Here is a 13,466-nt window from a genome sequence, read left to right as displayed (position 1 = left end):
GTCCCAGTAAAATGCCAATGTTGTGTTGAAAAGGGTGGTTTTCTGATTCAAGTCTGCCTGTTCCTGAAAGTTGGGAAGATGGGGACTTTAGCACCACAAACCCTTTGTTAATGCCATTTTCAGGGGGAAAAACACATGCTTTCTTCTGCATCCCTTTTTTCTGAAAATAACGAAGTTTTAGCTGTATTTTTGCTAATTTCTTGGTTTCCTCCAGGGGAACCCACAAACTCTGGGTACGTCTAGAATCCCCAGAATGTTTGAAAAAACGAAGCAAGTTTGGCATGGGTAGCTTATATGGACAAAACGTTATGAGGGCCTAAGTGCGAACCGCCCCAAATAGCAAAAAAAAAAAAAAAGGCTTGGCACCCGAGTGGGAAAAGGCCTGGCAGCGAAGGGGTTAATATGCTCCAAAATCTAATGAACATATTGGATGTTATTTTATATATGTAAACCACAGTCCCATTCAGCTCCAGCGCATGCAGTTTCAGAGCCCTTGTCATATCTGGAGACATGTGTTACAATTTCGCACCAAATTGTGCTGTTGATTTACAGTAGCTGTCTGTGGAAGCCTTAATGTAGCACCAACCCTAGAACCATTGCAGATACAACACTCCTGTGTTCATAATACATATGAACAATAATTATTTGCACGCATACACGTCATCTATTCTCCTCCCCAGGGGCAACGTAGGGGGTCATTACAACCCTGGTGGTCCAAGACTGCCAGGGCTGTTCTGACGGAAGCACCGCCGACAGGCTGGCGGTGCTTCCCAAGGTATCACGACCGCGGCAGAAGCGCTGCGGTCGCACTGCCGGGACCGGCGGTTTACTGCCACGTTGGTCCCGTGGATTTAATCAGCCAGGGCAGTGCTGCTAGCAGCGCTGCCCAGGGGATTACGAGTCCCCCTACCGCCAGCCTTTTCCTGGCGGTTTGAACCACCAGGAAAAGGCTGGTGGTACGGGGAGTCGCAGGGCCCCTGGGGGCCCCGTGCAACTTTACATTGTCTGCATAGCAGACAGTGAAAAGCGCGAAGGGTGCAACGGCACCCAACGCACGGCCGCAACACCGCCGGCTCCATTTGGAGCCGGCTCCTGTGTTGCGGCCAAGATCCCCACTGGGCTGGCGGCTGGAAACCAGGTTTCCGCCCACCGGCATAGCGGGGATCTCATAATGGCTGCAGCGGGAGTGTGGCTGCATTGCCGGCCGCCCGGCAAGGTCGTAATGAGGGCCATAATGTGTTATCTTTTTCAGCATGACTCATACTCATTACACACTTTCTCACGACAACACTTTATTCAACATGTCTTCAACATGAAGTGAAGGACAGGGGGATGTTCTCTGTAGAATATCGCAACTAGAAATTACTCTCTCTCTGCACCAACACAATAGTTGTGTGTGTGGCCTGTCCAGTGTGTATAAAAAAAAAAAGACAATTCGAGTCAAATAATGAGCAGCTTATTTATTCACATACTTTCATTCAAACATGCCTTTCCATCTTTAAATTTCAAGCTTGGTAATATTTCTATTTCTCAGTTCTGCTCACTTCCTCTGTCATCGATCTGACATCTCCCTCTAACGTATTCCAACTCAAAATGTGAATAATAAGTTAAAAAAACAAAACTCACTCACTTCCACATTTCTGTATTTACATAAACCAATTATTAATTATTTATCAAGCTTTTTTCTCTGTTCAATGTTTATACACAGATAAGAAAATGTACAGAAATAAAACAAATAGGAGGCGAAAAGACAATCAATAGGTTTTAAATAACACCAAACATCTTGATATATTAACATAACCCTTACTCAACTATTCACATCTGCCAGCAAATAAAACAAGGATTCCACTCATTACTTATCTAGACACAAGATGTGCTGTGAAGTTTGCAGAAGTTCTTCCCTAGTGGTACTGTGCTGAGGACCAGTGATTAGTACACCAAAACACCATTAGGCATACCCGCGCTAACACACCTGCCTGAAGATAACGTATCATCCCAGCATCACTGGATTCAGGCTACAGGAGAAACGAGGTTACGGTAACACATTGAATATAGACAGCTGTCAATAACGGAGTTTGTTTTCCACCGAAGGGTTCCAAATGACATCAAATAGACTGCAGAATAAAAGGCTGAAGCTCAATTTGTCCACGATGTCACCCAAAGGGCAGGACATTGGGCAGGATGTAGGCTGAATCTGAGAGGTGCCAACTACCTGACTAGCAGCCACACAGCGGTATGCCAAGAGCCCTGAGGGAGCGCTACACAGTTTTTGCAGTGCAGCGAACAGCTTCCTTCTCTGGGGAGAAAGAACTGGAGAAAGAGACTAGAGGCCACTGCAAGACGTGAGTGAATAGGAAACCTGGGCCTCCGCAGCTGCCACAAGGGAGAAGCTGATTGTCTGTACCACAACATAGTCCAACAAGTGCTGCAGAGGGTGTATGACCCGCCAGGCTGCCCGGTGAAGGGTGGAAATTAGAGGCCTACGTGGGTGGAAATTAGAGGCCTACGTGGGTGGTAGGCCAGGTCTCCAATACACAACTGGAAGGACTTGGACAAACTTGTACGAGGAGAAAAATACAACACGAAGGCTCCCGGCATCTGGGTAGGTAGCCGAGTAGACCTTCATGAGGCCTGTTAAGATGAACACAGACAAAGAAGTGATAAAAGGGGAGGCTTTTCTAAAGCGAGTAGACAAGTATGAGTCATGTGCATGCAGTAGTCACTGGCTGCTGCCTTTGGATGTAGAGGGTGCTGGAGTGCAATACCAGAGCCTGTCGAGGCAGGACAGATAACCAGTCAAAGCTGTGGGGTCCAGAGAGAGGCAGGGAGGTTGCGGCAGAGGTGTGAAGAACAGAGGAGCAGTCAGTGATTGTGTCATCCATACTCCAGGATCTGAGTGGACTGTACCACGATGACTTAATGCTTTTGGGTCAGGTGATGTCTGACTACCTTGGGAATTCCAGGGAGAGGCCAGAAACACGAATGGAGAAGGCTCCAATATGGGATGTGGCCTGAGCCCATGAGGCAAATTTCCTTGGCCTGCATTAGTGTGGGATGCAACCGATGTGGGGCTAGCTGCTGTACTGGAAGGAAGGCTGCACACGTCGACACAAGTGATTGCTGCATAGAAATCATCACAAGGGACAGAAGACGATCACTGGGGACATCTAAACAGGGGAAGTTGAACAGCCAGACACTGAAACTGCCTCTCTCCAAAGACATAACATTTAGGAAGGAGGTAAACTGCACTGTCGAAAACAAACCTCAAGGCATGCCTGCAAGATGTGCCAATGGAGTGGGAGAAAGACCTTAAGGAAGAGATGGAAAGGTTGAGTAAGAGCTTCATTGCTCATTACTTATCTTCTCAGATATCGAGCAGATTGTGGCAAGAGCTACAGAGATGCAAGAATAGATGCAGGAGCGTGCTAGGCAGCGAGGCCGCAGAATCGTAGGCCTACAGATGAAAATCAGATCCTATCACTGCCAATAAAGTGTACAGTTCTGAAACGGACAGGAGAAACCATTTGGTCTGGAATATCTAGAAGTAAGCCAAAGTGAATGAGGTTACATGGTGTATATCAGCCTTTTATTCTTAAAGATCTACAATTTGAAAGAGGGCGAGATGAAGGGGATTGAGAGAGCATAGTGTCGCACCAGGAGGGGTTGAAGAGACAAATGTCAGAGGGATGTACTTGTGAGGATGTTCACATTCTAACTACAGAAAGTAATTCTGAGGGGTCCGCACGACCTTCCAAGACACGTGACATATCCTTGGGCATGACATGGCAGAGTGTGCTGTTAGAAAAGATGCACCTGAAATCTATGACAGAGAAACCTAACAAAAGAGAGATTTGCTTCAGGAGGTCTTTTCCTTGTCAGCTGCACTTCCAGATGAGCCTTGTTGACCACCATGTGATGTTTTCCAGGCAGTGGTGCTTGGCTTGAAGATGGCGCACGTTGCACTGGCAGACCCTGGGGTACAAACACACCCAATCTGCTGGATGCGGACTGTGCACAGATCTGCCATGGAGATTTAGTGCACAGGGAAGCTGGAATTCTGCACTCTGAAGCGATAGTCAACTGCAGTTCTACCCGCTCCAGCCAGCCAGGTCATCATGCTACCATCATCATTACCACTGCTCAGGTGAGTTTGGAAGGGCATTCCCAAGCGGTAAAACAAAGCAAGGCCGGCCGCCAGAGATGCTCTCAGAAATAGGAACTGCTGACTACCCCCCAGGCTTGATTATTTTGGGGCTTCCTACCCTAGTTTAAGGGATAACTGCAGAATGAAAGAACCAGAAGCGGAAGCTTATGCTCACTCTGTCAGCTGGAAAACAAAGTTTCAAGCACTGAAGGGTGTTCATTTCTGCATGTGATTACAAAAACATATATCAACAAAATATACATTCAGTCAAGTAATCAATGTCACAGTGACTAAGGCACTGGCTTTGAAGTTTATCACCATGTATACATATGTCAGATTGCGTCAATTCTGTAAAAGCACAGCATAGCGCATAAAAACCATTGTTAAATGCCCAAAGGTAAATTAAATATTGCCTTAATTGCTGCTAGGCACTGTACAAATACCGTGGCAGATTAAAAACAGCAAGATGCATAAGTATTTGATGTTATTAATTTTATTATTAAAAATGAATTGTTCTCTTGTCATCTTCACAATCAGTTGTCCAATCTGCAACTATTTGTTGATTGACTTTTTTTTGCATATTCTACTCGTTTACTTTAGGAGTGGAATTTTAGGAGAGAGTACATATGAAAACTAATGTGAGAACTGGGTACTTATGTTAATACTTCGCTCCTCAGTATGATATCGTTAAAAACACAGGGCTTGCCGCTTCTTCATTTTGGAAATGTTCGTTGGTTAATGTGACCAGTAAAACCTCACAAATTAGTGTTAATTAATGGTTAGCACTATTCAAAAGAGAATTCCTTTCTCTGTATTTCTACAAAGTTACATTTTAGAAACCGGTGCAATTCCAAGAATTCTCATTCCGTTGCCTAGAACTGAATACACTGTTCTGAAAAGATGAAGTCGTGCCTGAAACAGAAAAGCAATAGAAAAAAAAGACTGTAATGATTCCATTAGTGCCAACCTTTCACCAAAAGTATTCACATTCAGTGCATTTCAAAAAGTCTTCATTTGGCTTGTTCCTTAAATGTTACTGAAACAGGATTAAACATCAACTAGTAAACAAATTGCATTTCTCAGCCTTAAAAGAAGTTGTACTTCTTAAACATACAATTTGTACTACTGAGCAGGATATATGACATTAGTTATGTTAATGCCAACAAAGAAGTACCAGAAGTAAATCTACGTTTTCTGATCAAACTACATTAGGCTTCATGTTTTCTTTCCAGTACTTTATTGCACCTTAACTAAAAGGTAGAAATCTGGTAAAATCGTCTACCCCACGTAAACCATATAACAGAGTACTTAAAACTTCGTATTCTTAACTTTCCCCATATTCAATATATTGCCAGCTCAGCAACCCAAAAAATCTGCAATACACAATTATATGGATTGGCTCCTGGCTTGTTCTTACTATTTTTTTCTCTCCATCTCTGCAGGAGGATATCACAATGCCTGCCGATAACCGCAGTGCTAATTTTCCTCTAAAGTATGTAGCGTAGCGGAAATTGTCAAATAGGTGTTAATTATCCCACAGTGAATACAACAGAATTATTTTCCATTTCAAAACTGTATACTTATATAAAGATGGTCTGCTGACGTCCGACACACACACACACATGCATTCTATGTATCTTAACAAAAAAAAAAAAAGTCTTATCCACTTCCACTCGGTCATGGAAAGGTTCGGGGTGATCTGTCAAGTGGGGGCTGAGAGAAAGGAGGAGGTCCCAAACACTTTTCCCCAATGCAATTTTGCAGAGGAAAAATGAGCAGCAATTCAGAAAAAAAACAGCTGAATGGAATTACACCAAATCTGGCAGAAAGCTATATTTATATCCAGAAAAATTGCATTTTGTTGATTTGGTGTAAATCCGTTCAGTAGTTATTGAGAAATTTAGGTTCAAATGTATATTTCATGCCACAGTACATTCGCTGAGGATTGTTGTGGATATGCGCTTCAGCAAGATAGTTCTTGTGCCCTAGGAAGAAGAAATAAAAAAAACATACAAGGGGACAGATTAGGGGTACCCTGACCTCCTTGGCCTCGTGAAAACGGGGAGAGGGTTCCTGAAGGAGCCCCCCTGAGGTAAAATTTAAATATTTTTTCACACATCTTTGGAACTGCGGATCCACTGCAAGACCAAGTGAGGCCCCTGTGGCAGTTTTGGGGTAAGTGGGGAAGCTGTGGACCCATAGCATTGAGACACAAAAAAGGGGCGTGGGGTCTGAGGAGTTGCTCAAAGATTGTATTGTAATCGTATTTATATAGCGCTTACTACCCCTGAAGAGGCATCAAAGCGCTTTTCGATGAGTAGCACGCTACTCTGGAACCCAACAAGAATTAGTGATGGATTAGTATCATTAAATAATGAGTACAGTTTTAGTATTATTATGAGTTAATTTGAGCCACGGATATGGGAGTTTGTTAGTTAGATTGACTGGAGTAATGGAGGGGTGGAGGAGGAAAGAAATCCAGAAGTGTTAATTGGGAGTATATCCTTCATTTACTCAAGCCAAAGGCTTGGAGTGAGTAAAGGGGGGCGGAGGGGTAAAAGTGTGTGGAAGGGTTAGGGAGAGCATAGTAGCAGGGTGAGATAAATGCAGGAGAATTTAGTAGGATTGTGTGGGAGGTCACATTAGTAGAGTGAGGTTTGGTGAGTTAGATGTGGCAGCAGAGGGAAGAGCTTAGGCATATGTTATGTTTCTGTGACAATGGCAGACCATTGATGTTTTAGGGGAAATTAAATGCAACACAAAACGTGTCATTGACCTAGCAGTGGAGTAAGTACTTGGCAAGCAGCAACTACCTGATTGCAGTCATATTGGAAACTCGATGTACCCAGGAAGACAACCTGAGCTGGGCCTGCTGGGGTTGTTATGGGGGTTAGATGCACACATGGGGTTGTGCACAGTGCCAAACCCTACCCAACGTATGGCTGCCCACAGGCCAGGCCCTGCCCCCAACCCACGCTGCACACAGATGAAAGCAGTGTCTGGGTTAGTCTGGTAATAATCACTTTATGTTATAATAACCCAGGATATTCCCTATAAAAAATAAGGTTAAAGTGATGTTGCAATTAGATATGAAAAAACAACAGTTAAACTGACATTATGCTTAGGTGAAAATGTCAGTTTGAACATAACATTTTAAGCTAAAAATAACACCCACTGAAATTCACCTTTTATTGTTAACTGGTGGAACTATAGCTCCTACCATCGTTACGCACTGCTGATGACCTCATATGTTACATCACTCATGACATGCTCTATGACATCATTGATAACATAACTGATGACATTATGCGATAACAAAATTTGGGGAATAGGGTGGAACTCTATGCAGTACCACATTGTACCACCTGAGTGCACTCATTTGTCCAAGGTTATTACCTCCCATTGTGGAAGGAATACCCTTACTCTTCCCCAGTAGATGGTATACGGTCGTGGGAAAGATGGGAGAGTCACTGTTTTGAGGTAGAAGAGCACTTGCTGGAGCCACCTCTACCCCTACCTCTGTCACAATATTTACCCATTCTCAAGGACTTCTGTCTTTGAGTGTTGTGAGAGGACTACTACTGTTGAAATCCCTGCCTTTGGGTAGACACAGATGATGGGCACTCTTTTCACATGCTGTTTGTGGAAGGCAATCCTCAGTGTTTGTGTCTACAGAGTGGCCGTTGATTTTCTCAACATACTGTTGACCTGAGGACCGAATAGATGCTGCTATCAAAGAGGACGTCAATTAGTTGTTATTGGTCTTCTGATCTAGAGCCTTAGACGCTAAGCCTGGCATGGTGTCACAGGGGGATGCTTGTAATGAGCTCCTTGGGGCCAGTGTCAGTGAAGTACAGGGCACACAAAATATGTGCACTAGAGATTACTTTCCTTTCTGCTACCACTTCTTGCTCCTTTCTGGGGTAAGCTTCAGGGAGGTGCTTCGCCTCTTTTCGGTGACAGTGAAGGTATCTAGAGAGTAGTCCAAATGAATCGGTGATCCTCCACTGAGTGGATGTCACTACATCCACCTGCTTCCCAGTCATATCAGTGTTCCTGCTTTCCTTATCTGCAAGAGCATTTCCAGTTACCTCAGCTGGAACTCTCTTTTTGAGAAGTGAGAACCACTAAAGAATCAGGTGGGACCTAGCCCTTGATATGAATTATGTTACCTTGGGCCACCTCATATACTTTTATCGACCCTATGGGCGACTACCATCACCTTGACTGGGTCTTTGAAGTTGTCAGTACTGCACTTGGCTAGGTTTTTTGTTTAGCATTAGCAAGTACCAATAGACCTCTTGGTTCCAGAAAAGATGAAGACTACAAAGTTATCCTGTTCCTTTAGCACACACATCTTACATTTGTGGAGTTTTAATACCCTCTGGATAAATGTGTGGTATGCAGTGGTGTCACTGGGAGGTCTATGGGGGGGAGCTACACATGACAGACATCTAGGTCAGGATTCACCTGGGGGCCAACATGATAAACACGTCCCCATTCCAGAGAGCCACAGGGTTGTGGTATAATGCATCAGCGTCACTGGGGCTACTTGGTCACTGTGGTCTGAAGGAGTAGGCTGCTGTGAAGACAAAGGAACTAGTGGTGTGCAAGGCAGACATAGGGTGTGCAAGGCAGAGGAAGTGGTGTGCAAGGCCGAGGGAGGTGTCTGTGGTGTGTGAGGTGGGGGCTGAAGCATAAGGAGACTGAGCTCTGGTGTGGGACTGGTTCCTTTTCCTAAACCTCCCTGGATATTGAGTAGAACTGCAGTTCCTTTGATATTTGCTCACTGAAGGTGAGTTTTCCCCTGCTCCCTGTTTAAGGTGTATGGTACTCAACCTGTCCCTATTTCTGAGTCCAGAACCCTCTAGATGGCTCAGTTGGAGAATAACACTCATAACTCTAGTATCAGAATGGACACGTGCTGCTCTGAGAACTGTTCTGATTGGAGGAAGGTGCTGGGCAGAAAGAAACAGAGGGACACAGCCATGCTGAAGAACCTGGAGGGACGATCTATCAGATATGATGGATTGCCACTTTGATGAAATCACATCCAAGCATGGTGACAGAGCACCACACTGGTGGCATTTGATCATCCGAGACAATCAGTAGTATCAAGGACAACACAAATTTTGGCTTTGGCCATCTTGACTGTCTTGAAGGGTCTGGGCCAAGGAGGCTCTACGTTCTTCCAGGACTACTGGCAAATCTTTTTTTGTATAGGTATTTATTGCCAATTACATAACACCAAAATAAATTGATGATAAGTCAGCAAGACATCATATTGAAACATAGCAGTTTACAAATACAGATTGTGGAAATCCCCCCTCCACTCCCAGGTCCCGACTCGTGTGTTTCCCAGGCTGGTCACTGCATAAGAGGGAAATTGGTCATAGTCCTTGTTCCCAAAAATATTCAGCACACCTCCATCCCAAATTGGGAAAGAGGACCACTTCTTACAAAGCATTGTTCTGGGGGGTCGAGAATATCAGTAAGCATCACAGCCAGGGCCCGTAGGTCATCTGCCAGCTTATCATCCCTGTAGTGTTTCTACACATGACACTCTTCCACAGTCGCCCATGTCTCTCTTTAATTCTGCAAACATCGGGACTGTCAGGGACAACCAGTGAATAGCTATCCTACGTTTGGCCAGTGTAAGTCCCAAAATCAGGAACCTCCTGCTTAACTTTTTTTTTTTTTTTTTTTAAATGGCACCCGTCCCAACTGGTCCTATGTCCCTAGGGGTAGCCAATACCTCATCCCAGTACTCGCCGAGGCATAGGCAGACCCATATCATGTGCATAAATCAACAGCCATTTGGTTGCATCGAGGACAGGAGGGTGGCCTAGCAGGGTATATGTTGTGCAGAGTGATTGTGAACAGGTACACCTGGTGTATCACATTGAATTGCGTCAACTTAAAACGGCCATTCGAGGAATTCATCCTGACCCCTCATGTACTGCTGACAGAGGTGTCCCCAGCATAATATGCCATTTTGGGGGTGATTCTGACCCCGGCGGTACAAGACCGCCGGGGCCAGGGTCGGCGGGAGCACCGCCGACAGGCCGGCGGTGCCCCGCAGGGCATTCTGACCGCGGCGGTTCAGCCGCGGCCAGAAAGGGTAAACCGGCGGTCTCCCGCTGGTTTACCGCTGCCCTTAGAATCCCCCATGGCGGCGCAGCTTGCTGCGCCGCCATGGGGGATTCTGACACCCCCTACCGCCATCCTGTTTCTGGCGGTTCGCCCGCCAGGAACAGGATGGAGGTAGGGGGTGCCGCGGGGCCCCTGGGTGGCCCCTGCCGTGCCCATGCCATTGGCATGGGCACGGCAGGGGCCCCCAGGGCCTAGCAGACACTGAAATACGCGACGGGTGCAACTGCACCCGTCGCACCTTCCCACTCCGCCGGCTCAATTCTGAGCCGGCATCCTAGTGGGAAGGTTGATTTGCCCTGGGCTGGCGGGCGGCCTATTGGCAGCCGCCCGCCAGCCCAGGGCAAATGTCAGAATCACCGCAGCGGTCTTTCGACCGCGGTGCGGTGTTCTGACGGCGGTACCTTGGCGGACGGCCTCCGCCGTCCGCCAAGGTTAGAATTAGGGCCTTAGTGTGTACTGGAAGCTTTATGGCAGGGAAATCCTCCCTCAGGGTCCTACATCTAAGGGGGACATTTGTCTTCGTCCCCCTCCTAGGTTCAACAAAGCAGACTCTGGGAGAGCCTCCAGGAAGGATGGCCAGATTTCACGGGCTACTGCAGCTATTTTGGCGCACTGGAGAAATTGTCCCGCCCCCAGGCTGAAGGTAGTCATAGAAGTCAGCCACTGTACTAAAAGGGGTATCCGGGTATAGGTCTCTCAGAGTCTCACACCCCTCCTGCCACCTGGCAACAGACACTGAGCTGGCAATCAGGAAAAAAAAAGACAAAGTGCCCAAAGTGGAATGCCGAAGGCAAATGGGGCCCTCCGTATCACCCACCTGACCCTTACCTCCCAAGTTTTGCAAACATGCTTAACCATGACCAGTACATCAAGTAGGACCCTCATACCCATCATCAGGAGCGTGGGAAGGGCGGCACCCCCACTGGTACCCCTCAGCAATAGGATTTCCCAGTTTTCACCATCAAAAAAATGGACCACATGCTGTAGCTGGGCAGCATAATAACACAGTTCCAGAAATGGCAATTCCACTCCTCACCTGCCCCAGGTGCGCTTAAGTGTAGAATATTGGCAAATCATGCTGGTCCTGTCCCAGAGGGTGTGTGTACAATTCCAAGAAACAAACAACATTGACCAACCTCAATTGGAGTGTAGTCAATGACAAAAATGTTCTTAACACCTCAATCTCCTTTGACTCCCTGTCCGGTGAACATAGGGAATAAATTGGGGTTCACCTTGCTAGTGAAAAACTGGTCCACCAGACTCCCTGGAGTAGGATGCTGTGTAAGGTAATGAGGGTTATTATGATCAATGTTCACTGATGTCCATGAATACCCACACTGGGTGATGATGCTGTTAAATATGGCGGGCAAATGTTGTCTCTTAATCCATTTGTACAGGGCCCTTCGTCCAGATAGACTGACAGTACTGCTGCGACTGGAGGAGACATGGCAACATCTCTGGGACAAGTCTACTACTCCAAAAGACTGGTACAAAATTCAAAGAGGGGTCCACAGGGCATCTACTTGTGCACAATTTAAACAAATACAATATAATGTTGTGCATATGGTATATATCTTCCCTAGAAGATTATATTCTGTTTATCCCAACAGGGACCACCAATATCCTTGATGTAACGCTACTGAAGCAGATTTTGTACACTTGTTTTGTCACTGCACACTTGTGGTCCCATTCTGCATGGCTGTACTTTCTCAAGTAAAACATGCCACGGGGTTGGGAACTGCCGCAGAAGATCATCGGATGGTTGCTGGGTTTACTCCCTGAAAACCCAAAAAAGGCCTTAAGCAGACAGTATGCCATATTGGGGCTTATGGTGGCAAAGAGGTGCACTGCAATACATTGTCTTAGTCCCCGAAGATTGTACACTGGAAAAGGGATTCAATTGAATGTGCTGGAGAGGAGGAGGTACATATGAAGAGTATGCACAGACACAAAGGCAACAGACTCCCTTGTTGGCTTGGTGGACAATCACCCATGCTTTATCAGAGCCCTCAGAAACGGACTCTTGTGGTGTTGGAAAGGACGGGGGTGAGCCAGAAAATGTTCTACAATGGTCTAAGACAGTGGTTCCCAACCTGTGGTCCAGGGACCCCTGGGGGTCCGCGAATCCTCCTCAGAGGGGCCAGGACTGCTTAGAAAATTAAATGATATGAATAGATTAGGTCCCCAGCTTTCAGTAATGACTCAATGAGGGTCCCCGGATTCCAATAAAGAATTAGTGGGGGTCCCCGGGCTCCAGTATTGATAAAGTAGGGGTCCACAGAAGTCAAAAGATTGGGAACCACTGCTCTAAGATATCTAAATGCTTGGCCCTAGGAACACATAAAAAACAGCTTCCCATTTACCATGCACATTTAGAGTACTGGAAGCTATTGGGACAGGGGATGGGGTTAAAGAAATGTTCATAATGTAGTTTAAGGTTTTTTTTCCGTTTGTTCTTGTTTCTTATATTGTATGTTTATCTTGCAATGATACTGCAACTCCACTTCTGGAAATATATCTAATGCTCTTCTTTTGATATGAGGAAATCCTTATAACCTTGTATTCTTTGAAAGTCTGAGTTATTTCTGATACGTCTTAACCTAGATCTCTGATTTCTGATACCTGCCTCTGACAAGGATCTGTGTTCATTGTGTGAAGATGCTAAAGTGATTTTATTACGATGTACCATGTTGTATATTCTCAAAACTTAACAAAGAAATTTATTTAAACAAAAAAAAAAAAAAAAAAAAAGGTAATGAGGGCGGCTTCCAGGAGCTGGCCTACAGCAGCTGCCCACATGCCTATTCACCGGCAGACAAGAACAGAATGTCCATTAAGGTGTCAATGAGGGCTTCACTGAACAGAAGCAATGGCTCAAATGATGCTGGCCCATGCTGCAAAACTCCTGTGACTTTAATGGAAGACAGCTGTAGGTCCAGGACTTCAGCCGCTCATCGAATTACCACAGCAAAGGAGGCACTCTCCTTCAGTGGGGCCCAAAAGACAAATTCAACCCTGTATCAAGCCCACTGGCCTTCTTTAAGTCCATAGTCCATATAAAGATTGAGGGTGGGGTGAGGGGTGGATTTTTCTCATTCATTGTGGCAAGCTCTGATCAGAGTCGGAACCAAATAGGCAATGCAACCTTTGAGGGTGCATTTGAAGTAGT

At 45.8% G+C, this 13,466-nt stretch overlaps 1 protein-coding gene across 1 annotated transcript in view; it reads right to left on the bottom strand.

Annotated features, from left to right (window-relative positions):
* Positions 1 to 4,619: 4,619 nt before the first annotated feature.
* Positions 4,620 to 13,466, bottom strand: part of RARS2 (arginyl-tRNA synthetase 2, mitochondrial) — a 205,974-nt gene continuing 197,127 nt past the window's right edge. The window contains exon 20 of the mRNA XM_069235558.1: positions 4,620 to 5,056. Coding sequence (XP_069091659.1) covers positions 4,970 to 5,056 — 87 coding nt within the window. The 3' untranslated portion in view covers positions 4,620 to 4,969. The remainder of the gene's footprint in view (positions 5,057 to 13,466) is intronic.

The sequence above is a fragment of the Pleurodeles waltl genome, chromosome 5 (genome assembly GCF_031143425.1).
Source record: "Pleurodeles waltl isolate 20211129_DDA chromosome 5, aPleWal1.hap1.20221129, whole genome shotgun sequence".
Taxonomy (NCBI): Eukaryota; Metazoa; Chordata; class Amphibia; order Caudata; family Salamandridae; genus Pleurodeles; species Pleurodeles waltl.
Note: the sequence above shows the minus strand (reverse complement) of the source record. Positions and strands in the feature narration are given on the sequence as shown.